At 67.0% G+C, this 11,343-nt stretch overlaps 1 protein-coding gene across 1 annotated transcript; it reads left to right on the top strand.

Annotated features, from left to right (window-relative positions):
- Positions 1-1,474: 1,474 nt before the first annotated feature.
- PDE1B (phosphodiesterase 1B) lies at positions 1,475-7,169 on the top strand. Its single transcript, XM_054399070.1, has 11 exons — positions 1,475-1,541; positions 2,293-2,409; positions 3,194-3,334; positions 3,730-3,830; positions 4,714-4,839; positions 4,994-5,095; positions 5,181-5,301; positions 5,391-5,472; positions 5,610-5,736; positions 5,890-6,026; positions 7,084-7,169. The coding sequence occupies exons 1-11, from the start codon at positions 1,476-1,478 to the stop codon at positions 7,167-7,169; spliced, it is 1,206 nt and encodes a 401-aa protein (XP_054255045.1). The 5' UTR covers position 1,475.
- The last annotated feature ends 4,174 nt before the right edge of the window (positions 7,170-11,343 follow it).

Genomic DNA, 11,343 nt, shown 5'->3' with positions numbered 1-11,343 from the left:
CATGGTGTCTGCTGCCCCTGGTGACTCAGTGCCCATTAGTGCTGGTACTGGGGCACCTGCTGCCCCTGCTGCCCGGGTGCCAGCTGCCCTGGTGACTCGGTGCCCATTAGCGCTGGTGACTTGGTTCCCATTAGCACTGGTACTGGGGTGCCTGCTGCCCTGATGCCATGGCACCTGATGCCATGGCGCCTGCTGCCCCTGGTGACTCAGTGCCCATTAGCGCTGGTCCTGGGGGTGCCCGCTGCCCCTGGTGCCAGGGTGCCTGCTGCCCCTGGTGACTCGGTGCCCATTAGCGCTGGTACTGGCGCGCCTGCTGCCCCTGATGCTCTGGCACCTACTGCCCCTGATGCCACAGTGCCTGCTGCCCCTGGTGACTCGGTGCCCATTAGCACTGGTACTGGGGCACCTGCTGCCCCTGCTGCCCGGGTGCCAGCTGCCCTGGTGACTCGGTGCCCATTAGCACTGGTACTGGGGCACCTGCTGCCCGGGTGCCCGCTGCCCCTGCTGCCCGGGTGCCCGCTGCCGCTGATGCCATGGCACCTGCTGCCCCTGGTGACTCAGTGCCCATTAGCACTGGTCCTGGGGCGCCCGCTGCCCCTGCTGCCCGGGTGCCAGCTGCCCTGGTGACTCGGTGCCCCTGGCACAGGCTGCGGTTCCTGGTGAAGCAGCTGGAGGGCGGAGAGGTGAACGTGGAGGAGCTGAAGCGGCAGCTGCAGTGCGCAGCGTCCCTGCTGGAGGCTGCCTACATCGACGAGACCAGGTGCGGGCACCCGGCGAGAGGGGCGGCACGCGGGGTTGGCACCAAAGGTGGCACCGAAGGTGCTGCTGGTGGTGCTAGTGGTGGCGATGCCCACCCTGACGGTGCCACCCCGACGGGCACCACGCAGGCAGATGCTGGACACGGAGGATGAGCTGCGGGAGATGGGGCAGGACGCGGCGGTGCCCTCGGAGGTGAGGGACTGGTTGGCAGCGACCTTCACCCAGCAGGCTCGTGCCAAGGGGCGCCGGGCAGAGGAGAAGCCAAAGTTCCGCAGCATCGTTCACGCCGTCCAGGCTGGCATCTTCGTGGAGAGGTAGGAGCTGGCTGGCACTGCCCTGACCCCTCCCTGCCTGCTGCTGGAGGGGGTGGTGGTAGTGGCTTGAGGGGCAGCGTGGGCATGGGGGTAGGGAGAGGGGAGTGTGGGTACTGCTGGGCACAGGGCAGCTGAGGGCTGGGCCCTGGCACACAGCTGGGTCTCCAAGTACCCAGGTGGGTCCTCAGCTGCCTGGGACGTTCCCTGCACCCCCTTGGTCCTTGGTGCCCAGCTCTGGCCCTGGCACTCAGATGTGTCCCTGGTGCCCAGCTCTATCCCTGACACCCAGGTGGGTCCCCAAGCACCTGGGACATCCCCTGCACCCTGGGTGGGTCCCTGGTGCCCATCTGTGTCCCTGGCACCCCGCTGGGTGCCCAGCACCCACGCCGTGCCCGTTGCAGGATGTTCCGCCGGGCATTCACGACGGTGGGGCCCAGCTACTCCAGCTCTGTCCTGAACTGCCTGAAGGTACCCGGGGCTGGTGGGCACCCCAATACCCCCCCGCTGGCACCCTGCCCCAGCCTGGCATCACCTGACGTCACTGGGCATGGCTGGTATTCACTGGGCATCGCTGGGCATGGTTGGGCTTTACTGGGCATCGCTGGGCATGGCTGGGCATCACTGGGCCTTGCTGGGCATCACTGGGCATGGCTGGGCCTCAATGGGCATCTTTGGGCGTTGCTGGGGGTTGCAGGGCATCCCTGGGTATCATCAGGCTTCACTGGGCATGGCTGAGCATTTCTGGGCACCACTGGGGGGGGATTGTCTGGCATTGTTGGGCATCATTGGGCATACTCTGGCATCCCTGGGCATAGCCTGGCATCACTGGGCATGGCTGAGCATTTCTGGGCACCACTGGGGGGGGATTGTCTGGCATTGCTGGGCATCCCTGGGCACAGCCTGGAATCCCTGGGCACAGCCTAGCATCACCAGGCATGGCTGAGCATTTCTGGGTACCACTGGTGGTGGTGGGGGGGGATCGTCTGGCATTGCTGGGCATCCCTGGGCACATCCCGGGCACCACCTGGAACCGCCATGCTTCTGCGGGCACAGCTGTGGGCACTGCTGCGGGCATCACATCCCATCCCTCGCTCATCTTTTACCATCCCTCGGGCTCATTCCTGGGCATCCCCTGGGCGGGGAGGGTGGTAGGGCTGGGTGGGACGGGCGGTGGGCACCGTGCCCACGCCGTGCCCCCCCCCCCCGTGCCCTCTGGCAGAGCCTGGACCTGTGGTGCTTCGACGTCTTCGCCCTGCAGAGGGCGACAGAGGAGCACTCGCTCAGGACCATTGTGCTGGAGCTCTTCAGCCGCCACAACCTGGGCAGCCGCTTCAAGGTGATGCCACCCCCCCCCGCTGATGCCACCCCCCCCTACCCCGCTGCCACCCTCCGCGGCTCGGCTGAAAGCCTCTCCCCCTGTGCCCAACCTCACCCTCGCCTTGCCCCGCGTCGGGGACGTGCCAGGGCGCCTGCCCGACCCCCGCCCTGGGGTGGCTTTGACTTGGTGCCCTGGGGAAAGGCTGAGCTGTGCCCACGGCCCCTGCCCTCCCCCCCCCCGTGTCGTGCCCACGGCTCCCAGACTGTCCCCTGCTGGCACTTCGAGGTGCACCCCCTCGCCCACCCCCAGCCTGGCTGGCAGAGGGAGAGGACAGGTGCCAGCAGCTTTGGGTACCTTGTGCCAGTCGGGGGGGGGGGGGATGTGGGTGGGCAGTGACGGGCACCTGTTAGGTGCCAGGTAGGGAGCAGTAGGCATCTGTAGGTGCCCATGGGGACCTGCTGGGTGGCAGTGATGGGGACCAGGAGGCACCTGTTGGGTGGCAGTGCCAAGGAGGCCTCTGAGAGGGCACAGTGCAGCCGGAAGGCTGAGCTGGACCAGGATAGAGACCACCAGGGGCTGGCACCTGCCTTGTGCCCAACCCAAGCCCAGGTAGAGCCCTGAGGGGAGGGTGGGCGTCACTTGTACCATCCCTGCCAACCCATGCCAGCTGGCATGTGGCTGTGGGGGTGACCAGGGTGGGATTCTCCCCTCTCCCCCTCCCCCCCTAGGCACACAGCCAGCCGGCCGGGGGCTGGCACAGGCGGCGGCTCGGGGTGGGAACCTCTCTCCCTGTGCCACGCAGATCCCTGGCACTTTCCTGAGCAGCCTGCTGGAGGCGCTAGAGGTTGGCTACGGCAAGTACCGGAACCCCTACCACAACCAGGTCCACGCCGCCGACGTCACCCAGACCGTGCACTGCTTCCTGCTCCGCACGGGCATGGTGGTACGGCGGGGGGTTGGCATCGGGGGTGCCCCCCGCGGTGCCCATGTGGATCCCGGCTGAGTGCCCGTGCCCGCTCCCCGGGGCTGGTTGCCCTGGAGATGGCAGTGCGGTCGCCATGGAGATGTGGGGGCGAGGAGGGTGCCCCCCGGTTGGCAGGGAGGGGTGGGCACACGTAGGAAGGAGGTGGTGGTGGTGGGGGGGACAGCTGGCACATGCCCGTGCCAGGTCGTCCCTGCATGCTGGCGCTTGGCACAGCGTGTGCACAGGCGGAGTGCTGTGTGGGCAGTGCCAACAGGCAGCCATGGAGGCTGTGTTGCCCCTCGTGGGGTGGTGCTGGAGCTGGGTGGTGCCCGTCCATGCCCGCCCTGATGCCCACGTGTGCCCCCTGTGCCCAGCACTACCTGACAGAGATCGAGGTCCTGGCAATCATCTTTGCTGCTGCCATCCATGACTACGAACACACTGGCACCACCAACAGCTTCCACATCCAGACCAAGTGAGGGCAGCTGGCATGGCATGGGCATGGGCAGTGTGGCATGGCACAGTGCAGGTGACATGCCATAGAGGAGGTGGCATTTGGCATGGCATGGGCAGTGTGGCATGGTGCTGGTGGCATGCTATAGAGGAGGTGGCATGGCATAGATGGCATGGCATGGATGGCATGGTAGTGGGTGGCATGGCATGGGCACAGCAGGCAGAGCTGTGGAACCTGTTGTGGGGCACACATGGGGACACTGTGGGGCATGGAAAGGGTTGGGTGGCACCCTGAGGTCACCCAGGGCACACACAGGGCTGGGATACAGATGTGCTGGCACCCTGGGGGCACGTGGTGCCACCAATATGGACAGGGCACAGATGTGTTGGCACTGTGGGGACACTGCTGGCACCCCGGGGGCACTTGGTGCCATTGATATGGGCAGGGTACAGATGTGCTGGCACCTCGGGGGCACTGCTGGTGGCCTGGGGACGCTGCTGGCACCCTGGGGACGCTTGGTGCCAACAATATGGGCAGGGTACAGATGTGCTGGCACTTTGGGGGCACTGCTGGCACCCTGGGGACACTGCTGGCACCCTGGGGGCGCTTGGTGCCAACAATATGGGCAGGGTACAGATGTGCTGGCACTTTGGGGGCACTGCTGGTGGCCTGGGGACACTTGGTGCCACCAATATGGGCAGGGTACAGCTGTTCTGGTACCCTGGGGACACCGCTGGCACCCCGCGGGCACTCGTTGCCAGCGCTCCGGCCGCGGCACAGCCCCAGCCAGCCGTCTGGGCGCCACACTCCTGGCGGCCAGCAGGGGGCGCTCGTTCCGCTGCCACCTGTCCGAGGCCCTCTCTCTGTGTGTGTGTGTGTGCCCGTGCCCCTCGGCCGTGCCCAGGTCGGACTGTGCCATCCTCTACAACGACCGCTCGGTGCTGGAGAACCACCACATCAGCGCCGTGTTCCGCATGATGCAGGACGAGGAGCTGAACATCTTCATCAACCTCACCAAGGACGAGTTCGTGTAAGGTCCCTGTCCTTTGCCCACCCTTTCCCCCTCCCCCCGGGGGAGGGGGGGGTGTGTGCCTGTCCCCTCCCCTCTCCCCTCCCCCGGGGGCTGTCCCCACGCAGGCCCCGGGGCCCTGAGTGCCTTTCCCACCCCCTTCGCCGGGGCGCAGGGAGCTGCGGGCGCTGGTGATCGAGATGGTCCTGGCCACCGACATGTCCTGCCACTTCCAGCAGGTCAAGGCCATGAAGACCTCCCTGCAGCAGCTGGAGAGGTGAGCCCGGGGATGGGGGAGGGGCTGCGGGGTCACAGGGGTCTGGGGACAAATCCTTCAGTGCCAGGCGGTGCCCTCTCCCCAGGATCGATAAGTCCAAGGTGCTGTCGCTGCTGCTGCACGCAGCGGACATCTCTCACCCCACCAAGCAGTGGGCGGTGCACAGCCGCTGGACCAAAGCCCTCATGGAAGAGTTCTTCAGGCAGGTAGGACCTCGGCGGGGGGCTGCCCCCCTCCCTCCCCTCCCCCCCCTGGCACCCCGTGGGGACGTTTCACCCTCGCCTTGCCTTGCCAGGGGGACAAAGAGGCTGAGCTGGGGCTGCCCTTCTCCCCCCTCTGCGACCGAACCTCCACCCTGGTGGCGCAGTCCCAGATCGGTGAGCGGCGGCGCTGGGCTCCCATCCCCCCTCCTCTCCTTGCCCTCCGCGGGGGAGGGTCCTCCAGCGATGCCACCCCCACGCCCCCCTCCCTCCCCGTGTGCCCAGCAGCTCTGTGCCCCTCTCCCCCACCGCAGGCTTCATCGACTTCATCGTGGAGCCAACCTTCTCCGTGCTGACCGACGTGGCCGAGAAGATGGTGCTGCCCCTGGCCGAGGATGGCACCAAAGCCAAGGGCAACCCCGTGCCCAGCCAGCAGCCCAGGTTGGCTGCAGCCCAGCCTGCCTCACTTTCCCCTTCCCCACAAGGAAGAAGTGGAGGGGTTCAGTTTGGGGGTGTCCCCCTCCCAGACTTCTTCGCGGGAGCTGGGAGGTGGTGGCTCTGCCCCCGCTGCCAACTGTGCCTTGGTGCCCGCAGCTCGCAGTGGAGGCAGCAGTCCCTGGACGACCACCTGGAGCTGGGGGAGATGAAGACTGACCTGGAAGGCTTCCGTTCCACCTGGACCAAGTACATCCAGGAGAACAAACAGAAGTGGAAGGAGAGGGCGGCCAGCGGTAGGTGGCGGCCAGCGAGGGCTCCTTAGGGACCACCCCGCGGCCAGGCGGGGCCAGGGGGCTGGGGCGGGCAACCTGGAGCTGGCCCAAGGGGAGGGGGAGGAGGGGTGGTCCTTAGCCTAAGGATAGGGGAGGGGAGTGGTCCTTAGCCCGAGGAGAGGGGAGGGAGGTGGTCCTTAGCCCAAAGATAGGGGAGGGGAGTGGTCCTTAGCCTAAGGATAGGGGAGGGGAGTGGTCCTTAGCCTAAGGATAGGGGAGGGAGGGTGGTCCTTAGCCTAAGGATAGGGGAGGGAGGGTGGTCCTTAGCCTAAGGATAGGGGAGGGGAGTGGTCCTTAGCCCGAGGAGAGGGGAGGGAGGTGGTCCTTAGCCCAAAGATAGGGGAGGGGAGTGGTCCTTAGCCTAAGGATAGGGGAGGGGAGTGGTCCTTAGCCCAAGGAGAGGGGAGGGAGGTGGTCCTTAGCCCAAGGATAGGGGAGGGGAGTGGTCCTTAGCCTAAGGATAGGGGAGGGGAGTGGTCCTTAGCCTAAGGATAGGGGAGGGAGGTGGTCCTTAGCCTAAGGATAGGGGAGGGAGGGTGGTCCTTAGCCTAAGGATAGGGGAGGGAGGGTGGTCCTTAGCCCAAGGATTGGCGGGGGGTGGTCCTTAGCCCAAGGAGAGGGGAGGGAGGGTGGTCCTTAGCCTAAGGATAGGGGAGGGGGAGTGGTCCTTAGCCTAAGGATAGGGGAGGGAGGGTGGTCCTTAGCCTAAGGATAGGGGAGGGGGAGTGGTCCTTAGCCTAAGGATAGGGGAGGGAGGGTGGTCCTTAGCCCAAGGATAGGGGGAGGGGGATGGTCCTTAGCCTAAGGATAGGGGAGGGGAGTGGTCCTTAGCCCAAGGAGAGGGGAGGGAGGGTGGTCCTTAGCCCAAGGATTGGCGAGGGGGGTGGTCCTTAGACTTGTTGTGTGGTTGAGCAGCAGCCTGCTGGGCTGGGTAGACCACCAGGAGGGTGCTGAGCCCCCGTGGGTGGCTGCGGTGACCCCCGCCCCCTCCGTGTGTGTGTGTCCCCCTCCCCCCCAGGCATCACCAACCAGGCGTCCATCGAGGAGCTGTCACCCTGCGAGGAGCAGCCCCCCGCGGACAGGCACAATGGGGACGTGGAATAGCACCGGGAGGAGCCAGGTGGGCACCGGGAAGGATTGGGGGGGGGGAGGGGGGGGAGGGAAGTAGCAAACTGTGTTGGACAGGTGGCCGGTGGCACCTCCGTGACTGTGCCCACCCCGGCGGCAGGTCCCCGCACGTCTGAGTGCCGCCGTCCCGCCCGCAGTCATCGAGCTCAGCACCATTCGCAGGGAAGGAGCCGCCCCGGGGGGGGAGGACCACCCCCTTGGCAGCCCCTCCCCTACCTCCCACCTCCCTCCCCCTCCCCCTCCTCTCCAGCCTGGCCGGCTCCGGTGGCCTGGGCCACGCCGGCCACCGAGCCACGCCGGCTTCGGGCCGCGGGCGCCGGTGCCACCGAACCTCTCTCACTGCCACGCCGACGGCTGCCCGGCCCCGGCCTGCCGGCTCTGTCCTTTCGGATTTTTAACGAAGCTTCTTCACTCCCCCGCGGGGAGCTGGGTGCAGGACGGGGGGAGGGGGGAGGAGGTGGGGCTGGCGCTGGGGACAGCGATGGTGGCGCTGGGGACAGCAGGGGGATGCTGTCCCCTCAAGGGGCCACCCTGATACCCTCTGCTCCCGGGAGGGGGGGGGGGGGGTGGTCTCATCGGGATGGGTGGTCCCACAGGGCCCCCTGTGCTGTCCCCAGCCCAGCCCAGCCCAGCCCGAGTCTCCCTGTCCTGGGATGAGCCTCTCTGTGTCACCCTGGCTTGGGGACATGTCCCTGAGGGGGCTTGGCCCCAGCTCTGCCAGCCCCAAGGGCACCTCAGAGGTTCCCCTGTGCCGGTCCTGACCCTCACGGGAGGGGGGGGGGGGGGGGGGGCAAGGCTGTGGAACTGAGGGGGGAGGGGAGCAGGATGGTGATGATGTGGCAGCAGGGGTGGAGAGGGCAGGATCTGGCCCTGGCATGGTGGTGCCAGCTCCTGGTTCCAGCATCCCTCAGTGCCAGCATCCCCCCCTTGGTGCCAGCACCCCCAGTCCTGGGAGGCCTCCAGTTTCCCCCAGCTGGCTCCAGCATGTCCCTGGTGTCCCCTCCCTGCTTCCCCTGGCCCTGTGGTGCCCCTGGCATCCTGGCTCCAGGCATTGCTCCAGCACCCTCCAGCACCCTCCAGCACCCTTCCAGCACCCTCCAACAGCCTCCAATACCCTTCCAGCACCCTCCAGCACCCCTCCAGTACCCTCCAGCACCCTTCCAGCACCCTCCAGTACCCCTCCAGCACCCCTCCAGTACCCTCCAGTACCCTCCAGTACCCTCCAGCACCCTTCCAGCACCCTCCAGCACCCTCCAGTACCCTCCAGTACCCTCCAGCACCCCTCCAGTACCCTCCAGCACCCTCCAGCACCCCTCCAGTACCCTCCAGCACCCTCCAGCACCCTCCAGCACCCCTCCAGTACCCTCCAGCACCCTCCAGCACCCCTCCAGCACCCTCCAGCACCCTCCAGTACCCCTCCAGCACCCCTCCAGTACCCTCCAGCACCCTCCAGTACCCTCCAGTACCCTCCAGCACCCTCCAGCACCCTTCCAGTACCCTCCAGCACCCTTCCAGCACCCTCCAGCACCCCTCCAGTACCCTCCAGCACCCTCCAGTACCCTCCAGTACCCTTCCAGCACCCCTCCAGTACCCTCCAGCACCCTCCAGCACCCTTCCAGCACCCTTCCAGCACCCTTCCAGTATCCTCCAGCACCCTCCAATACCCTTCCAGTACCCTCCAGTACCTTCCAGCACCCTTCCAGTACCCTCCAGTACCTTCCAGCACCCTTCCAGCACCCTCCAGTACCCCTCCAGCACCCTTCCAGTACCCTCCAGCACCCTCCAGCACCCTCCAGTACCCCTCCAGCACCCTCCAGTACCCTCCAGCACCCTCCAGTACCCTCCAGTACCCTCCAGCACCCTCCAGCACCCTTCCAGCACCCTTCCATACCCTCCAGCACCCTCCAGCACCCTTCCAGCACCCTCCAGCACCCTCCAGTACCTCCAGCACCCTCCAGTACCCTCCAGTACCCTCCAGCACCCTCCAGTACCTCCAGCACCCTCCAGCACCCCTCCAGCACCCTCCAGCACCCTCCAGTACCCTCCAGCACCCTCCAGTACCCTCCAGCACCCTCCAGCACCCTCCAGCACCCTCCAGTACCCTCCAGCACCCTCCAGTACCCTCCAGCACCCTCCAGTACCCTCCAGTACCCCTCCAGCACCCTCCAGTACCCCTCCAGCACCCTCCAGTACCCTCCAGTACCCTCCAGTACCCTCCAGCACCCTCCAGCACCCTCCAGCACCCCTCCAGTACCCTCCAGCACCCTTCCAGCACCCTCCAGCACCCTTCCAGCACCCTTCCAGTATCCTCCAGCACCCTCCAATACCCTTCCAGTACCCTCCAGTACCTTCCAGCACCCTTCCAGCACCCTTCCAGCACCCCTCCAGCACCCTCCAGTACCCTCCAGCACCCTCCAGCACCCCTCCAGCACCCTCCAGCACCCTCCAGTACCCCTCCAGCACCCCTCCAGTACCCTCCAGCACCCTCCAGTACCCTCCAGCACCCTCCAGCACCCTTCCAGTACCCTCCAGCACCCTCCAGCACCCTTCCAGCACCCTTCCAATACCCTTCCAGCACCCTCCAGCACCCTTCCAGCACCCTCCAGTACCCTCCAGTACCCTCCAGCACCCTCCAGTACCCTCCAGCACCCTCCAGCACCCCTCCAGCACCCTCCAGCACCCTCCAGCACCCCTCCAGCACCCTCCAGCACCCTCCAGTACCCCTCCAGCACCCTCCAGTACCCTCCAGCACCCTCCAGTACCCTCCAGTACCCTCCAGCACCCTCCAGCACCCTTCCAGCACCCTCCATACCCTTCCAGCACCCTCCAGCACCCTTCCAGCACCCTCCAGCACCCCTCCAGTACCCTCCAGCACCCTCCAGTACCCTCCAGTACCCCTCCAGCACCCCTCCAGCACCCTCCAGCACCCTCCAGTACCCCTCCAGCACCCCTCCAGTACCCTCCAGCACCCTCCAGCACCCCTCCAGCACCCTCCAGTACCCTCCAGCACCCCTCCAGCACCCCCAGTACCCTCCAGCACCCTCCAGTACCCTCCAGTACCCCTCCAGCACCCCTCCAGTACCCTCCAGTACCCTCCAGCACCCCTCCAGCACCCTTCCAGCACCCTCCAGTACCCTCCAGCACCCTCCAGCACCCTTCCAGCACCCTTCCAGCTCCTGCCTCTCCTCGAGCATCCTCCTGGGGAGCAGCTCCCAAGCTCCGCTCTGCTTCCAGCCCCCTTCCTGCTCTGCCGTGCCTGGAGCCTCCCCTCCAGCATCCCGGGAATCCTGGAGCAACCCCCCCCCTCCCCCCACCCCCTCCCCTCCCCCCTCCCTGTATCCCAGCATCCCTGCAGCCCCCTCCCCTCCCTGCCTATCACCGCGGCCCCCCCCACCCCCCCTCCCCTCCCCCCAACTCTTTGTACTTTTCTACCCCAGGCTGTGTCCGTCCCCTGCCCCCCTCCCCCTCCGTGTCCCCCACGCCCCCCCTGTGTGTCCCCCTCCCTCCCCTCCCCACGCATGTGAAGCGTCGCCGCTAATGAGCAATTAATAAACCGTCACCAACCTCCACCCCCGGCCCCCCCCTCCCCCTCCTCCTCCAGCACTGAATTGGGGAGGGGGGGAGGGGAGAGGAAGGGGGGGAGGGGTCAGGCTGCTTGGGACGTCACCCCCCCCCACCCCGGGAGGGGACAGTGCCCAGAGGGGGTGGCACAGCCGGAGGGTGCTGATGCCCTCCCCCCCCCTGCTCCCAGCACCCCAAAAGGGGTCCCCAAGTCTGCTCCCCCCCCCCTCCACCCCCTCCCGCGGGGCCCCCTCCCCCCCCCCCGAGGCTCAAAGACGAGGAGGAAGCAGGGGGGGGAGGGGCAGAAGGGGGTCCCTTTAATAGGGGCTGAGGCGGGGGGGGCGCCCCCAAGCCTCTCGTGTCCCGTGGGGGGAGGGGCGGGAAGGGGGGGGGAGGGGCTGCATGCGAATCACGTGCAAAGTGCGTGGGGGTGTCGTGTGTGAGCCCCCCTCCCCCCCCCTTTTTCCCCCCTTCCTCCCCTCCCCCCTCCCCACTGTCCACTCGTGGCAGTGCCCAGGTGTGTGTCCCCCCTCCCCCTTATCTGAGGGCAGGGTGGGGGTTGGTGACAGGGACCCCTCCCCACCCCCCC

Source organism: Indicator indicator, unplaced genomic scaffold, assembly GCF_027791375.1.
Source record: "Indicator indicator isolate 239-I01 unplaced genomic scaffold, UM_Iind_1.1 iindUn_scaffold_413, whole genome shotgun sequence".
Lineage (NCBI taxonomy): Eukaryota > Metazoa > Chordata > Aves > Piciformes > Indicatoridae > Indicator > Indicator indicator.
The sequence above is the reverse complement of the archived record's forward strand: the minus strand, read 5'-3'. Positions and strand labels throughout refer to the sequence as shown.